Genomic DNA, 16,676 nt, shown 5'->3' with positions numbered 1-16,676 from the left:
TCACTACATACATTGAGTCTGGACAGACATGGATGTAAACTACAACTTGACTGGTTGGTGGAGGCATGCACATGTGAGATGGTTATTCCAGTTTCTTTCTATTAGAGGCTCCTTACTCAAACTAAACTTACTCAAGCCTCGCCACGCGTCTGTCAGGTGAGCTTTATTAGATAGTAATTCATCACACCAACCAGGTGGAGTGAGTAAATACAGCTCACCTAGAAGCTAAAAATAGATTTGCACTTCCTGCAGTACTTTTCCAACAGTGCAGTGATATAAAAGGAACAGAACAGAGTAAGAGTCCTTCTCGCTGCTTACTTTATTAGTATCATAGCTGTCTAAGACACAATTTCTGAAATATTAGTCACAAAAGCAAAGTAGTTTAAAAGAACAAATAGTCTTTTAAACCAACCTTAATGGCTCAGTGGTACAGATTTAACCAAATAAGTTTTCCGAAGCAGTTCAGCAGCTCCTAATAATGCAACATCCACAAGCCATGTAGACATTAAGTGTACAAGCATTAGAAATGTATTCTTTGTGCCTTAATTTATATATTAACTACCAAGAACATTAAAATGAAAAGCACACACACTTAACAAACCGCAGAAAAGAAATTACAGTTAAACTTTTAATAGCTGCCAACTCTTTTTCGCTCTCTTTCGTCTCTTTTTTCATGTGGAAAACAACCACATATATCACACGAACAATGCACACTGCACCTAACAAGTTGTGGAAAGCTCCTCAGGAAAAATACCCAGCTGTATGGGGCAATTTTTATTTGGCAGCAATTATGGTAAATATTAACACGAAGGTACACAGATTTATCCATAAACATATTAACATGTATAACTTAATAATTCCAATGCAACAACACAACAACTTGCCTACATATGATATTGGGTTGTTTTGTTTTTCTTGTTATTACTTATTAATTCTGAAACTATATTTTCTTATTAGAGTGATTGATTTTACTAGGTTATTATTTTTCATTTCATTTTCACTTGTTACGATTACAGCCTTTAAATTAAAAGGGTACTGAAACACTGCTCAATACCAGTGGTGGAAGAAGTAATCATATATTTTACCTGAGTTAAAGTAGAAATGCTACAGTGTGAAAAATACTGTGCTACAAGTAATATCAAAATCTTACTTAATTAAAAGTAGGAAAGTATTGGCATCAAAATACACTTAAAGCACAAAAAATAAAAGCACTGGTTATGCAGAATAGACCATTTCAGGATAACAGATATCATATTTTTGGATCATAATTACTGATGTATTAATGTATTCATTATTTTGCATACTGCTGGGTAGCTTAACTTATAACAATATATTGTAATTTATTGCTGGATGTATGTTTTTTACTCGTGATCAAAATTTGTTATAAGCAACAAGTAACTAGTGCTGTCAAATAACTGTAGAGGAGTACAAGGTACAATATTTGCCAGTATTTGAGTAAATGTATTTAGATTTTGTGAAAAGATTGTCTTGAGTAAAGTGAAATTTCACTTTACATTTATTCTAGCCAATTAGGCGTGCCAGTTCATCATCTCCACCTCTTCCTCCTTCCTCTTCCTTCTCCTCATTGTCTTTTAAAGCATCTACCAGTCTGACCCAGAAGGCGTCCTGCTTTTGAGGTTCCTCGGGCCACAGCAGGTAGGTCTTCTGATGTACGATCTTACGCAGGCGTGCGTAGGGAGACAGACAGTGTTCAGGGATCTCCTCCAGGAACACCAGCAGCATGACGTCACTGCCTTCACACAGGAGCCTCAGACTGGCCAGCTGAAACTCCACCGAACACCACTCGCTCCTCAGGAAGTGACGCGTCACCACACAGATGGTGTGGCGGGAGTTGTAGATGGCTGCCTCGATGTTCTCCAGAACAGCAGCACCGGGGCGGAAGTCTCTGTGGTGGAGGCAGAGTCGGAGCCTCGGTGCTCCAGCGGCCGGCCTCTCTAGATTGGGCACCAGCTGCTCCATCACCCAGGCCTCGTCCTTGGAGCTGTAGGAGATGAATGCATCATATTGGAACTTGGCCCCTGCTGCCCCCCTGCGTCCACGTAGCCTCGCCCTGAGGATGAGCAGCAGGTAGCGCAGAGCAGGGCCGTGTGTGTGCCAGACCAGGCACACACACACAAACAACACATCCAACACAGAGCAGGTGATGAAGAGAGAGAAGGAAACATGTTCATAGGAGCAGGCTTTGTCTTCAAACTGCCACAGGTAGGGAGCTCTCCTGTTGTTGTCACACTGCAGGTTGTACAGGTAGGACACCTGGAGGGAATTTAACAGGAAAAATAAGAAACAAAAAAAAGCCACACCCATGTAGTTTTAGTTATTATATATCATTGATACTGTCTGCAGCTTCTTGTACCTGTGTATGAGTGTTGTGGATGGCCCAGTTCTTGAACCAGGCGTTATCACAGGTACAGCTGAGTGGGTTATCTGTAATGTCCAAAACACGCAATCTGGAAACATAAAAACATACACCAGTGTAGATGGCTTTATTAAATCTAAATTCACACCAAATATCTATATACCAGGACACGTGAGGTGGACATAGAAGCATATGGTGAGCGATTCTGGATAAAGCTGATTGCTGAGTCTCATTCCCAGTTAAATACTGATGCTTTGGGTTGGTAGCTCAGACTGAGCCACTCATCAACGCAATGATGTAAAGTTTTGTTACAGATTAAAAAAGTGCAAGATAGATGACACGTAGCTTAGTTTCTGTATAGAGTGTTATCTTCTCATCTAACTCTTGGCAAGACAGCAACGTATTTCTCAATCCTAAATTATTTTTTTAAGAGCTGCTTGCTAGATATTTCAGTATCTCCTCTACCTGGGCAGAGCATCCAGCATCGTTTTGTCCACAGTGTGGAGGTGGTTCGACCGGACTTGGAGAACTTCCAGTGTGTTATTTGGAGGCAGTAGGTTAGCTGGTAGAGCATCAAGGTCTGCCCTGTAAAGAGTCAACTTCCACAGCTTCTTCAGAGGAGACAACACTGCACTCATGTTGGTCGTTTTCATAACCACTCCAGCTATGTACAGGTATTTCAAATTGACCAGTGGAACGAAGGCGTCAGGATGGAAGTCGATCTTGATGCTGTGCCCGATGGCGACCGAGATAAGTTGACTTGGACCTTGGAAGAAATTTGGTCCAATGTCACCAATGCCTCGACCTCCGGGCCCCTGGTAGTTCATCTCCAGATACTCAAAATAAGACATGGAAGACAGGTTAACAGATTAAAATACAGATCTGTGCATTCAGTGCATCACATTTCACAATAACTGACTTTAAAAAATATGTCATACCACCAGAGAATTAAGGTTGATGAAAGGACTTTCATAGGATTTAAAATGAAGGCGGTTGTTGTACAGAACAAAAGACCTTAAATTGACCAGGCCAGACAGAATGGATGGTGTCAGCCTCTTGATGCGGTTCCCACTCAAGTCCAGGTAACTAATATGCAGATAGATATGATAAATAAATAAGAGGTGGACAAGGTTCATGAAAGATGAACGTCCTAGCAGAGAATACTAAATACCTGAGCCTTGTCAGGTCTTGGAAGGAGCCTTCTTCAATGAAATCAATGATGTTTAGACTGAGATTTAGCTTTGTTAGCTTCCGCAGCTTATGGAAGGTCTTCTTGGTGATGTATTTTAGCAGGTTGAACTGCAAGTAGAGCTGCCGAAGTTCAATAAGGGCACTGAATACCTTTGGTGGTAATTCAGTGATTTCATTTTTCACGAGAGACAAGCGAGTCAGCTTCTTCAGAGGGATGAACCAGTTAGAGTCAATGTCACGAAGTCTGTTACAGTCGAAGCTTATAAAGGTGAGGTGGGTCAGGTCTTTGAATGTGTCCGGTTGAACGATGGCCTTATTTTTATTCAGTTGCAGCGTTTGCAGTTCTTGGTAACCGTCAAATGTGGTACGAGATATCTGCCTCAAACCACAGTTGATGAGATCAAGTCTGCTTGTATTTCCCTTTCCCAGTGACAACTGGGCAACATTCCCAAAGTTTGCATCCTCAATAACAATTACAGGTGGAGTGGCACAGTCCAGCAGGCTGGTGTTAGCTTGAGGTAACCTGGATCCTTTCAAGTCAATCTGTGTCAAATAAAATGCACATAACATGTCTTTAAAAAACATGGAAACACATAGGTCCTGTTTAAACCTGGTATTAACATGCGTCTTCTGTGATCTGATCACAAGTGGACAACTCTAAGTACAGGTGTGAACGCACCCAGGATTGTGTGATCAGGGCTGCGTGTGACCATATACTTTCAGCAGTGTCTGTTACAGGCATACAGGAGAGACACACAGTGGTGAGCTGGGATTTTATAACAGATGCACATTTTGTGTCTCTTGGCTCTGCCATTAATGCCTTTCTTCATCATCTGTGATGTGACACATCTAATTGACTTAGAACTGTCCACTTGTGATTGGATCACCCTGAGCACATATTTATGTCAAGAATTGAACAGGCTCATAGATTTTGCATAAGAAAGGTGATCAGCAAGTGCACGTACCTCTACTTTCTTAAGTTTGTCCATGCCTTTTATCAATCTACAGATAGTCAATGGAGATTTCTCCATGAACAGAGAAAATGCCACCCAAGACAGATTCTTTTTTGTCTCCACAGAGAGTCCTAGCAGCATTTCTGCTTTAACTCCTTGACAAAGCAAACTTTTCAGCCTGGGGTTGGAGGCAAAAACATCCGCCTGCAGCTCCAGCTTTGAGTTATTGGACAGTCGGATGTACTCAAGGGCAGGAAAACAGCTCACATTCACCCTCTGGATGTTGTTTGCGAAAAGATCAAGCCGCATAAGAGTGGAGGATCCACCGGACTCTCCACAGCTGAATGCCCCGAGCATGTTCAGAGATAGATCCACTTCTTCAATAGCTGGGAGGGAATCGAACAGACCTGGAGAGATTGTTTGAAGTATGTTGTGGGTCAAAAGCAGGGTTTGTAGCTTGGTGAGTCCATCAAAGGCACTGGAGTGGATGTGTGAGATGTTGTTGCAATTGAGGTTAAGGAAAACCAGGACACCTAGGCCTCTGAATTCTCCTCCTTTTAGAGAGACCAGCATGTTCTCACTCAGGTTCAGGTGTTTGAGGCCAAGCACCTGGCTGAAGGATCCAGGTGGGATGACTCGGATTTTGTTCTTGGACAGGTTGATTGTTGTTACGTTATCTGGGATCATGCTAATGACTTCAGAGAGGTTAGCAATGTTCCTGTTGAAGCACCACATGATGTCTGTTGAGGGGAAGTTCTGAGAGCAGCCTTTAAAGCCGAAACCACAGCAGGCCGAGGTGTTGAGAAGAAGCAGGAACAGGGCAGTTCGCACCATCTTTACTTGGAAGTTCCTTTGACACTGACCGCACAGGGGACAGACCAAAAAAATCTAAATATATGTTCAGAGAAGAGCCAATGCATCATGGGGAAGTTAAAAACACACTGCAGCTGCACTGAACGCTTCTTGAAAAGACAAATAATTTAAACCTGACATGCCTGATTTTTTTTTTTTTTTTTTTTTTTTTTGGCCTCTTGGGGATAAACAAAGTGTCATATTATCACCTTTTAAGTTGATATGATTAACTTGTTAGTAAACAGGAGCCTACACACTTTGCAGCTCTGCTTTTGGTTTTGGAGTCCGAAGGATTGAACTCAAGTCAGAGTTGACTCACAACTTTGATGACTTTGGACCAGATTTGAGAAAATCAAAACAGACTTGAACTTTAACACTAATGATCATGATGTTACTTGGATTTGAGTTGTTTGACTTGAAGATACTTATGATAGGCTACCTTACACCAAGCTCAAAGATAAAAGATTTAAAATTTTGTTATGATTGGCACTAATACTCTAATGTACAGACTGTCAGTGAAAGGTCGGAGTCAGACAACAAAGGAAAAGAAATCTGGCCTTACAATGGCACAGTAGACATTTCCTTTACCAATAATGTATTAATGCAATAACTTTTACAGAACTAATTGTAAAAGTCATATTTTCTTCTTTTACGTTTTTACATCATATTCCTATTGATATTTCTTATACCCCAACTCTGTAACATTATATATTTCATCTTTCAATATTTGCTAAACATTTTGCATGTCCCAACCCTAACAATTTTAAAACATTAGAACTTACCCCTTTACACTCCTCTTATGCTGCTCTAATTCTCTCAACTGCACTTCCTTGTCTGGCATCAGTTCTCTAAACTCTGTCTTGATAATAATCAGTCTCTTGTTTTCTTTTTTTTTCTTTGAGGAAGGATGTTGTATATGGCTGTGTGTATACTCACTGTATTCAAAAGTAAGATAGTTCTTGTACTGCCCAGTTGCATGTGGTAATGATATTTAAAGACACAGTGACTGTGATTGATTGTGTTATATGTGTTGTGTGATATAAAGATCATCAGAGTGTTTTTAGTTGTTGTAAGTGCTGAATGCACCATGTTCTCCATCTGGCTCTAAATCATTTGTCCACATGAGGGCGCTATCTACTTGGAACCTGATTTTAATGAATACAGCAGAGATTTTGTGTCTAAAACTTCCAGCCATCAAAACTGGTATTTAGCAGAAATCCTTAATCCAGTCAGAGACATTGTACCAACATTGAGATTATTTTCCTGAAGTGATAAACTGTTCTCTTATGGTAAAATCCAGCATCAGTTAAAAAGCCAAAGGATTTTTTTTTACAGCTCTACTGTATGATTTTATTCATGAATGCACACATATCTGATTTAAAAACAACAACAAACATTTGATGTGGTGGGCTGATATTTATGATGCTTTTAACATTTCTTAACATATATATATATACACATATATATACTATGCATGATAACTGAAATTCTGAATATTTGCAAATATTTACTAGAATAAGTGTGTTGTTTTAAAGAAAGATTACAGGTATAATATTTGTAATAACGTGACAAAAGTGAAACAGATGGTGCAGACATTTTGACCTCTTCAGGCTGAGCATCCACTGTGGGCTCCTCTGGTCGTGGCGGCTGACCTTTGCTGTTGTGTCTCGAGTGTGAAGGTGGTGAAGGGGCCAGGGGACGAAGGATAGCCCAGTGTTAGGTGTCCATCCTGGAGGGGACAGGTAATCCTCCGTTTAGTCTATGTGGAGCTCGGCCATGGGGCCCTGACCTTTGCAGCGGGGCTCCTGGATCCACAAACAGAGGCACAGGTGACCCCGCTGATGGTGTTTTAGCTCAAGGGGCTGTTTCACCTTTAGCACAGCCACCCACCTACATCAGGGCAGATAGAGGAGAGTCAGGTGGTGCTGCCACCATGAATCTGTTTGTCTTTTATTTAGACTCTATTATTGTGTTGATCGTATTTAGCCACATCTTTTCTTAATGTTGTACCTTATACAGTTGGATTAAAAATCTATTGTTTCATTTTATTTTGTTTTTAGTTTCTTTTTCTTCCCATTTTCCATTTTCTTATTATTATTCCACTTTTACACTGCAAAATAAACACTTGAGAACACTTGAGTTTCAAGGCAATATCAATAGATTTTTGAGCCCAAAGCTAATGTGTGTATGTGATAATTTTTTTCTTTAGATATTTTAGAAAGCCTTAAAATATGTATTTCAAAAGTGGCTGAGCAAACTCATTGCAGTGAAAGTGAATAATGGTTAATAATTTAATGTTATCAGTTGCCACCATTTAATGTTTGAGCACTCAAATGAGGATAAATCAGGTTCACAGCTCAATGTGAACAATTATTGAAATACTTGTACTGTTTTTTTTTTATCTAAAAGATTCAAATTTATATAGAAGAAAACATTTTAAGTATCCCAACAAATGATTATAGGCCAGCTGAACTGAGTTTGGTTTATTTCAAAACTTAGGAGTTTGAGTTTGATTCAAAAATCAAAAATCTAGTGACAGCAGTTTTCTCAACTTTTCTCTTCAGTGTATAAAAAGAACGAAACTCTTAGTTTTTACTCAGTTTATTCAGAGAAATACAGTGTGTATAGTACAATTTATTGTCATCAAGTGAAATGATGCAGTCCAACATGACATCATCCATATAAAACCATTTACCCTTTAAAACATTTTACTTACATTTGTACTTACAATATTTACAAATCCATTCAAAGGATTGTCTCTCAACATGATTGTAATTGATTTATTTGTTCAAATTATCCTGATGGAAATTATTAAGTGCTGATGTAACATTTTATAATTATTTTTAGGAGAACATTATTGTAACAATCAATGTCCGTAGTGCATTTTTAAGACTTTTCTTCATTCTCTATATGTCTTATAAGGTGCAAAATGTTTGAGGTTTTTGTGAAGTTGAACTGAGAATAAGAGTCTCCTTGTCCCGTCAGTGAAACTCAAAGACATGCCAGTAATAATGAAGACAACTGCATTTGAACAACTGGAATCAGTAATGTAACAGTCAGAAGAACATAAGTTTAATTGTCAGTAGCCGTCAAAGGGCTCAGAGGACACTGGGTTTCTAGTCGCTGTATGGATGGGGGTCTCTTTGGGGTCTTGGGGATGTCAGTGAACACCACTGATCGGCCATCAGGGCAGAGTAGGACGCTGGAGTCCGCCTCACACTTTGTGGTTCTGCTTGGCCATAAAGCCTCAGCAGAACTGGGCCTCATGCCAAGACCACCAGGAGTGAGGACCTCTGTGTTCACCACCGCTGCCTGACTCATCTTGATCAGCATGTCCAACGACTGCTTACGACTCTCCAACGAAGCCTTCATGGCCTTCCTCTCGCTCTCACTCTCATCTTCGTCCTTTTTATCCTCCAGCTCCTCATCCTCCTCCTCTGTCTCCGTTGTGTTGTCTCTTAGGCTGCTGTCCTCTCTCACAGTGTGGTCACCGACCGAATCTGATGAACCCCTTTTCACTGACAGGTCGAGAGGCCCATCGCTCTGGCGAGCTGTCCGCTCCAGTGCCTGGTGGATGTGGGAGAGCTCGCTGCGGATTTTGCTCAGGTGTTCCCAGAGGTGACGCTGGGCGGGAAGGTCCTCCTTCTCCAGGTGGGAGATTTTGCGCTCGGCCTCCTGGTACTCCTGCAAGGCCTTGGAGAGGTCGCTGAGGAGAGCAGCCACAGACTCTGAAGCTCCTTCCCCAGTTGTCCGGGCAGCAGTCGATTCCTGGCTGTTGGTTCCCCCACAGGTAGAAAGAGAGGATGTTTCACTGTTGGGACTGGTGAGATGATCATTGTACCACAGTTCAGTGGGCCGGGTCTGAAGCTGAGAATCCTGCAAACTGAGGACAGGAGAAAAACTTTTCAACATTTGAAATTACAATTTAACAAGTCTACAAAGATTCTCAGTCATCCAGGTCATGGGATTATCTAGGAGCTGTACAAAGGAAACTGGACTTGCTCGGGGGACCTCAAGCAAGTCGAGTTGCCTAGAGAGTACAGTTTAACAAATTTCCCTGTAGATAATTACATGATACAAAACAAGAATATTTTATGGAAATATTTACCTCCCATGGAAGAAAAGTTTGTCTGCTGCCATATTGAGAGTCGACGCAGTCTGAATGTTCTTCAGGAGGTCTAAAGTGAAACCTATGGCTGGCTTCTTCTCCACAGGTGCCTCATGGTTCCCAAGTGGGGCCCCTGTCCTCTTGAGACCCCAGCTTCCTTTACCTTCCTTGGCTGTTGCCTGCAGTTTATCCCCCAGCCTGTAGCCCTGGTCGGGGGAGTCTCTCTGAGGTGACACCCAGCCCACAGGGGAGACTGCGGTGGTCCCTGGCCGCAGGGCAGGCACTTTCCACAGATTAACTTTAGGCTGGAAGCCAGACAGCGGATTTGCTTCTAGACTGTTTGGGGACGTCTTGAGTACTTTGCTGGCATCGCTCTGACTGGAGGTCGGACCGAACGTGTGTTCACACAGGAAGGGGTAGTAGAGACGAGGGGGAATTAGAGCTCTGTCTGTGTGGGTGCTGGAGGCTGGGTGCACCAACTGAGCGGCCGACGCCAGGAAGGGAAGCTGGGCGAGCTGAGCGTGGGTCTGGGCAGTGACACCTGTGGCAGCTGTGGGAATGGCTGAGTTCATGTAAGAGAAGAGGCTGGGGCTGATGGGGTAGCCCACCCCGAGCATTGACAGGTTGAGTCCAGTGGGATCCTGGTAATCCACCAGGTTTGGTGGAGGAGGGTAACAGGGGATTGAACTACTCACTCGAGGCTGAGCACCTTCAGCTTTGGCCTTAGTGTGGCTGGACGCTAACAGCCGCCATTGCTCTGACAGCAGGCCAGGAGCTGTTAGACATGTCTTGGATAGCTTATAGTGCTTGAGCTGAGCCTCTACCTCTACTGAGCGCGCTCGCAAGAGCTGATCTTCCAGGGAGAGCATGTCCGCCATCAGAAGCTCTGACTCTGGCTGTTTGGTTTTCTTGGTAGCACACTCTGTGGCGTCTCCTCTGCTGTTACTGGAGCTCTCCTTTGTCAGCCCAGGGACCTCTATTCCCTCTCCTCGTCCTCCCTCTTCTTCATCTTCTACTCCCTGGCTTTCCCTGTCCTCACCTTCCTCCTCCATGGCCCTTTGTTTTCTTTGTCTCTCCTCTGTTGCCTGCTCTAGCCCATCTTTCCCCGTAGCTTGAAGGCCGTGTGCCTGCTGAAACGGTCGTAGCTGCTCCGGGTGGAGGATGTTGCCCTTTTTATACGGCCAGTCTGACTCTATGAGCAGAGAGAGGGAGTTCTTGCACAGGCTGTACTTCATATGGTTGTAAAGGTGGGACTTCTCCATGCAGGTGAAGGGGCACTGGAAGCATTTGTAATTGTAGGGTTTGCCCCATGGCCGGGGAATATAGTGAGGCTTCTTAGGCTTGCGCTCCTTGTGTTTGCTAGCAGACGTCACTTTACAAGTGTCTTCCTTGGACATGATGGGTCTTGGTATTTATACAGTTTGTGTGATCGTATTAAAATGATAATTCAAGACAGATTTGTCGATTTTATATCTTTTGTCCCAGGGTACATTTCACTGGATGCTGATTGTTCCTCAGTTTGGTAGGTCGATGAAAAAGAGCATTTCCTGAACCTGTGAACACACAAGACAGTTTTTGTATGAATAAAGGTTATATTCTTTAAAACAACCAAACCTCAACAAATTGATAGATTAGGTATTTTTATTTGCAGAAGCTATTTGCACCCAGGGTGGAAAGGCCAGTGTTGCTATTTATATATAGGTGTATGTAGCCCAAGTGTTCGTAGCCAACAATGCTATTTGCACTGGGGGAGAAAGGGATAGAAATTAAAACAGTGACTACAAGAGAGACAGGGAACAGTTAAATGGGTAAATATATCACTTTACAACTCCTTAAATTGCAGGTGTAGAAGCTGTTTGCTACACATTTCATAAATGGAAGGATGACAAGATTAAATAATGTAAAAGATAGTAAATAAATTAAATCGATGATACGATCAAAAGAAAATAAGTTGGCAATCATCTCCAACGCTGCTATTTATATATAGGTGTACTGTATATAGCCTTTCAGACAACCATGCTATTTTCAACTGGAACAGGCAATGTTGTTATTTACACCCAGGGTAAAATAAGCAATATAATTGGCCACATTTACTATTTATACAGCAACTGTTTACAGCCATGGTCTTTTCCTAAACCTAACAAAGTTGTTTTGTTGCCCAAACGTAGCCAAACTGCAACTGAAAACTGAAAATAATTACTAAAAAACTGAAAACAATAAGTCAGCGAAGACTAAAAAATAAGTTAATCCTGTGCTTAATCCATTCATCCACTGCAACATCCTGCAAAGCTAAACTAAGGGGGTCAAATGTGAATAGTTGAATAGCTGCAGTGTCTCTATTCTCACCTGGATGCAAATAAACCATATCATCAATATGAATTTAGCCACATGATCCAATTTAATTTTCTTATTTGTTCTGAAAAGTGGAGACAGCTTGCAGAGACGCAGATGTGCAAGAAGTCTAAATATCCAAGATAAAGTTGAATGTGCACTGAAGGGTGGTATATATCATTATGCACATATGTGTATTATGAGAGCACATTTGTTGTCTGCCTAAACTGAGGGTTGCCACTAACCTAACTGCAGGGAGGCCCACACTGCTCTGTTCTCACTGTACCTGCCACTACTCATTAGTTCCACTGCAGTACCAGGCGCTAGCAGGGTCCACGGCTGGGGGGCAATAAACCGGGCCGTCACAGGGGACTCTGCACCTGTGCAGGGGGCCCTCACAACATTCACAGGCCTAGTATGGGCTTAGGACCCGCACCCTTGGAGGCGGGCTACAGGCAGAACGCGGCCAGGCTGAGGGTTGCATAGAAGCGGCTGTGGAAGGGAGAGAGGAGTTGGGGGTTTGAGGCCTGGTTCCTAATGAGAGCCTGGCGTCATGCCTATAGGGCGTCATTAGTGCCAGGTCTGGGATCTGGGTCAGGACATGGTGCATAAGTTCAACTGCTCTCCTGTACTCTCATCTCATCTTAATACCTCTACGTTCAGTTGAGTCATACTTTATTACTCGATAAGCAGTAATAGCATAAGTACATTGTTATTATACAGTGTACAGGCACAAGATATATTGTATACACAACAGGAATGTAAAAAGAACATCTTTAATTTATTTATTATTTCATTTACATTTTTTTTCTTTTGCCATCCTTTCATCAATAGGCCGAATGTCTTTGCAATACTCTTTGCATCCTTATGAAATTGGACAAAGGCCTTGTGTGTATTCTGCACTCTCGGCATGGAATATGTTGCAGAAACTCTTGTTAAATACTTTTAAATCCAAAATGAGAGAATTAAAAACAGAATCCTTAGGATATGAATGGTTTTAATCTAACTGATTATGTAACTCACTCCTAGAAACTTTTTGAAATTTGAGTTTTCGATGCTTATATCATATTTTGTCTCCTTTTGAGTTTCTGTTTGTAACTTTGGGATTTTGTTGCTGTTTAGGCCAATTCTTCCAATGCTTGCTCTCAATGGGACTCTCCTGGTTAAATAAAGGTTAAAAATCTATGAAATGTGTAGCAAATAGCTTGTACACTTAAAGAGCCAGAGTTTTAAAGTGATCTATTTACACATTTAACTGTTCACTGCCTTTTCTGTGTTATCGCTCTTTATTTCTGTCTAGAGCTGTACTGACTAACTGATTTTTAAATTATTTTCTAACTATTTTGATAATCTCTAAATCGGTTTAAGTCATTTTTAAAGAAAGAAAAGTCAAAATGATCTGATTTCAGCTTCTCAAATGTGAATATTTTATATATTTTATACTATCTTTGATAGTAGACTATATATATATTTAGGCTGCAAGCAAAAGACATTTGAGGACGTCAGCTTGAGCTTTGGGAAACACTGATCAAACCAATTTCAGTTAAGCATGCATTACAAAATGTGATCTGCTTTTAAAATCATGGGGGTATTGAGTAGAATTTGAACTAATATCCAAACATTTCATCTGCATTTCAGTAGCCAATAAGATGGCAATTAAAGCAATGATATACAAACAAAAAATAAAACAAAATGCTGTGACAACACACATTTGGAGTAAGGATGTTAATTATTAATCATTAACTGATTAATTAGCATTCAGAATTTTACTGATTAAAAATGTATTCATGGATATTGAATCAATTGGAATGGCAGTAATTGTACTTTTTCTTTTGATAAATAAGGAAAAATAGACTTAAAATGAGAAAAAAATATTATTAATGATTAATCCGTTTTTTAGGGTTTTCAACTATTTGTTAAGGAAAACAAATACAATTTGCAACCCTAGTTCAGAGAGGTGACCATAACATCAATGGTTAAAAGTTAAAAGATCATTTGTACTTCTAGTACATTTCTAACACCAGTACTTTTGCTTGTAATTGAGTAATATTTTAGCAATGTAATAATATTTGTACTTGAGTGCACATTTTCAGTACTCTACACCACTGCAATTAATCAAGAAAATAATCTTCAGATTAACTGGTGATGAAAATAATCATTAGTTGCAGACATATTTTTGTCCCTCTTCATCATCCATTCAAGACAAGAATTCCATGGCATTAGTTTAATTAATATCCTTCTTTTCTCCCCTAAAATAAATTTAAATACCCTCCAATAAACGCTCTTTTTCATCTGTTAAATTACAGAAACTTTGTGATCTTTTTATACTTTAAGCCAGGCCGTCGGGTGAACCCTGAGGTGGAAGAAAGAAGATGTGAGGAGGAGTGTGCTTCTCAATTTAAAACACTCTGCTTTGAGGCTTTTATTTTGTCTTTTCCCCTCAGGTCATTCACAGATGAAAGTCTGTGTGATGTTCAAGGTCCAAACTGAAGTAAAAATAAACTTTGCCAGACTGCTCCTGACAAAGTTTTGAGATAAAGGCCAGTGAGGCAAACACAGGTGATGGATGGTCGGTTATATTGAGAGACAGCGGACAAGCTCATCTATAAACCCCACGGCCCAGTGATGGGTGATGATGAGAGACGCAGTGAGGCTAACACAGGATGGCAGGTTGCTCTCCCAATTGGACCCCCAGAATTGGCTCGTTTAGCGGCTGACCATTTGATTGGCTCACTTGTCCGCCCCCAGGCTCTGACCTGGGCTTTGAGCTCATAATGGAGCCTAACAGCTGCTGCTACGATCCAATCAATAAAAATCATTTTTACAGTAGATTTTTTCCTCTTCTGGCCACTGCTATCAGCCCGCCTCTCCTCACACTGACTGTGCACTTTGGCCCCCCTGCTGCCCCATATCCAAACCCTGCGGTCTTGTTTTAAGCTTTTAGGGCTGATGATCCAACAAGCCTGACCGCTTGAACATCTATTGTTGCAATTAAGGAGGTTCACCACACTAAAAGCTTTGACAAGTTACATGCAACAGCAACCGCACTGCTGACAGCCAACGGGACGGGCTGTTTGCACACAAGGACTGTGAGTCAAATTTGTTTAAGCCTCATTAAATTTACACTTTAAATTAAACACTTTACCTATGATGGTTGTCAGGATGAAGAGCTGGTCGTCTGGAAAAGAAGAAAGAGAATTTATTGTCATTAGTCATTTTAACTTGTGTTTCATGTTTTCAATATAATAATCCAGAAACAAATATCCTCCTAATTAGGGCCTGTCGGAGTTTTGGGAGGAACAAATATACATAAAATACAAAAAGAATATGATATGAAAAAAGTTTAATATCAGACAACATATATGCTGATACCGATATATAAACCTATATAATGATAACAAATAAAAAACTGTATTTATACAACACTTTTCAAAAATCAGAGTGCTTTACAAATATAAAAACAAACAATACAACTTGCAATATAGCTGTATTAGGCTGATATCGATGGGGCCAATAACATCCGTCAACTGATATATCGGTTGAGATCCAGCCATCAGTCATTTTGATCTCCGTTTCATGTTTCATTTTCAGTATAAGCCAGAAACAAATATGCTTCTAACTCAATTTGATTTTGCAAGCAAACAACTTTAAAAAAAAATACACTATTTTCCACAAACAAAAACCATAAATTTATTGTATTTTTGAATTAGAAAAAAGTATTTAAATTTGACAGTCAAACACTGGATGGTACTGCTGATGATAAATTAATACTAGATTAATTAATATAATAGATTCTTGGTCAAAGGAAATGCATTAGAATCTATCTAAGCTTATAATGATATGTTGCATACGTAAAATGAGTGTCAATACAGTGCATGCATTTTAACTTCAAAAGTGTATACATATATATGATTAGAGAAAACTAAATTAACTATATTAAAACTATATTAATTTTGCAACATAATTGCATTCAAATTCAATTACTTTTATTTTTTTAAACTACAAAATAAAAGACATGCAATTGAAAATCACACCATTTACCTTGTACAACAGGCCTCTCCTTTTTATAAAAGATATGAGTTAATCTTAACAAACTATCCTGCTTGCAGCTACCTGACAGTGGAGTAGAAATGGATTCATCCGTACCTCTGGAGCGTCCCGGTGTGTGTGTGTGTGGCTGGCAGCCTGTCTGTCACTCCTCTGCAGTGGCACACTGAGGGCAGCGCGTCCCGCTCAAATAGGAGCGCAGGAGCGACTGTGCAGATATATATTGACTGGGAGCATTGCCCTCAGGCGCTACAATACAGCAGCTCCCCACTCACCCTCCTCTCCCCCTCTCCTCCCCTCTGCTCTCCCCCCTCTGGATTGTCAAACGTGGTCTCTACCTTGCAGCCAGGATGCAATATAACAACTTACACAATATTGGCAAAGGTTAGGCTGGTGATGGTTTGTATAATTGAAGGTAGAGATGACATTTGTCTGGGTTAATCCCCCCCATTATTAGGTCATTTACAAGACAGATCCATGTATGCTTTTATTGTGTTTAAATAAAACACGTGCACTGGAGGCTGAAACGATTAAAAGTGTTTAATAGTTACATTTTAGCTGCATCAAGGCGGAATAAAAGTAAAGGACTGGAACCATGCAGCCATTTTAAAGTTAAGGGAAAACGAATTATCATGAATTCATACATGACCTCATGCAGAAAAAAACATATACTGATTCAAGTTACAAGCTGATTAATTGTGTCATAATTGTGAGTCAAAAATTCTGACCATATATGCTTTTGTTTCTGCTTTTATTTTTCAAACACAAATGCCTAAACTGCAGACATACCAAGAAGACATGAGCATCATTAATAACT

General features: G+C 40.6%; 1 protein-coding gene and 1 pseudogene across 2 annotated transcripts; both read right to left on the bottom strand.

Moving 5' to 3' along the window:
• Nucleotides 1-486: 486 nt before the first annotated feature.
• Nucleotides 487-6,672, bottom strand: LOC146311885 (uncharacterized; annotated as a pseudogene). Its single transcript, XR_014772202.1, has 6 exons — nt 6,156-6,672; nt 4,534-5,379; nt 3,549-4,111; nt 2,843-3,463; nt 2,375-2,468; nt 487-2,274 (listed from the first exon to the last, which is right to left on the bottom strand). The product of XR_014772202.1 is annotated as an uncharacterized LOC146311885 (transcript).
• A 1,286-nt stretch (nt 6,673-7,958) lies between these two features.
• prr35 (proline rich 35) lies at nt 7,959-16,042 on the bottom strand. Its single transcript, XM_084740947.1, has 4 exons — nt 15,959-16,042; nt 14,958-14,990; nt 9,482-11,034; nt 7,959-9,256 (listed from the first exon to the last, which is right to left on the bottom strand). Exons 3-4 carry the CDS (start codon nt 10,876-10,878, stop codon nt 8,446-8,448), a joined length of 2,208 nt encoding a protein of 735 aa, XP_084597073.1. The 5' UTR covers nt 10,879-11,034; nt 14,958-14,990; nt 15,959-16,042; the 3' UTR covers nt 7,959-8,445.
• Between the last annotated feature and the right edge of the window lie 634 nt (nt 16,043-16,676).

The sequence above is a fragment of the Lutjanus erythropterus genome, chromosome 17, assembly GCF_056507025.1.
Source record: "Lutjanus erythropterus isolate fLutEry1 chromosome 17, fLutEry1.hap2, whole genome shotgun sequence".
Lineage (NCBI taxonomy): Eukaryota > Metazoa > Chordata > Actinopteri > Lutjaniformes > Lutjanidae > Lutjanus > Lutjanus erythropterus.
Note: the sequence above shows the minus strand (reverse complement) of the source record. Positions and strands in the feature narration are given on the sequence as shown.

Excerpts from the sequence above, each read along its gene's own strand:
- prr35 (XM_084740947.1), bottom strand. The coding sequence starts at position 10,878 with ATGTCCAAGGAAGACACTTGTAAAGTGACGTCTGCTAGCAAACACAAG. Across the intron at positions 9,257-9,481 it reads AAACTTTTCTTCCATGGGAG|TTTGCAGGATTCTCAGCTTC; the intron begins GTAAATATTTCC and ends TCCTGTCCTCAG.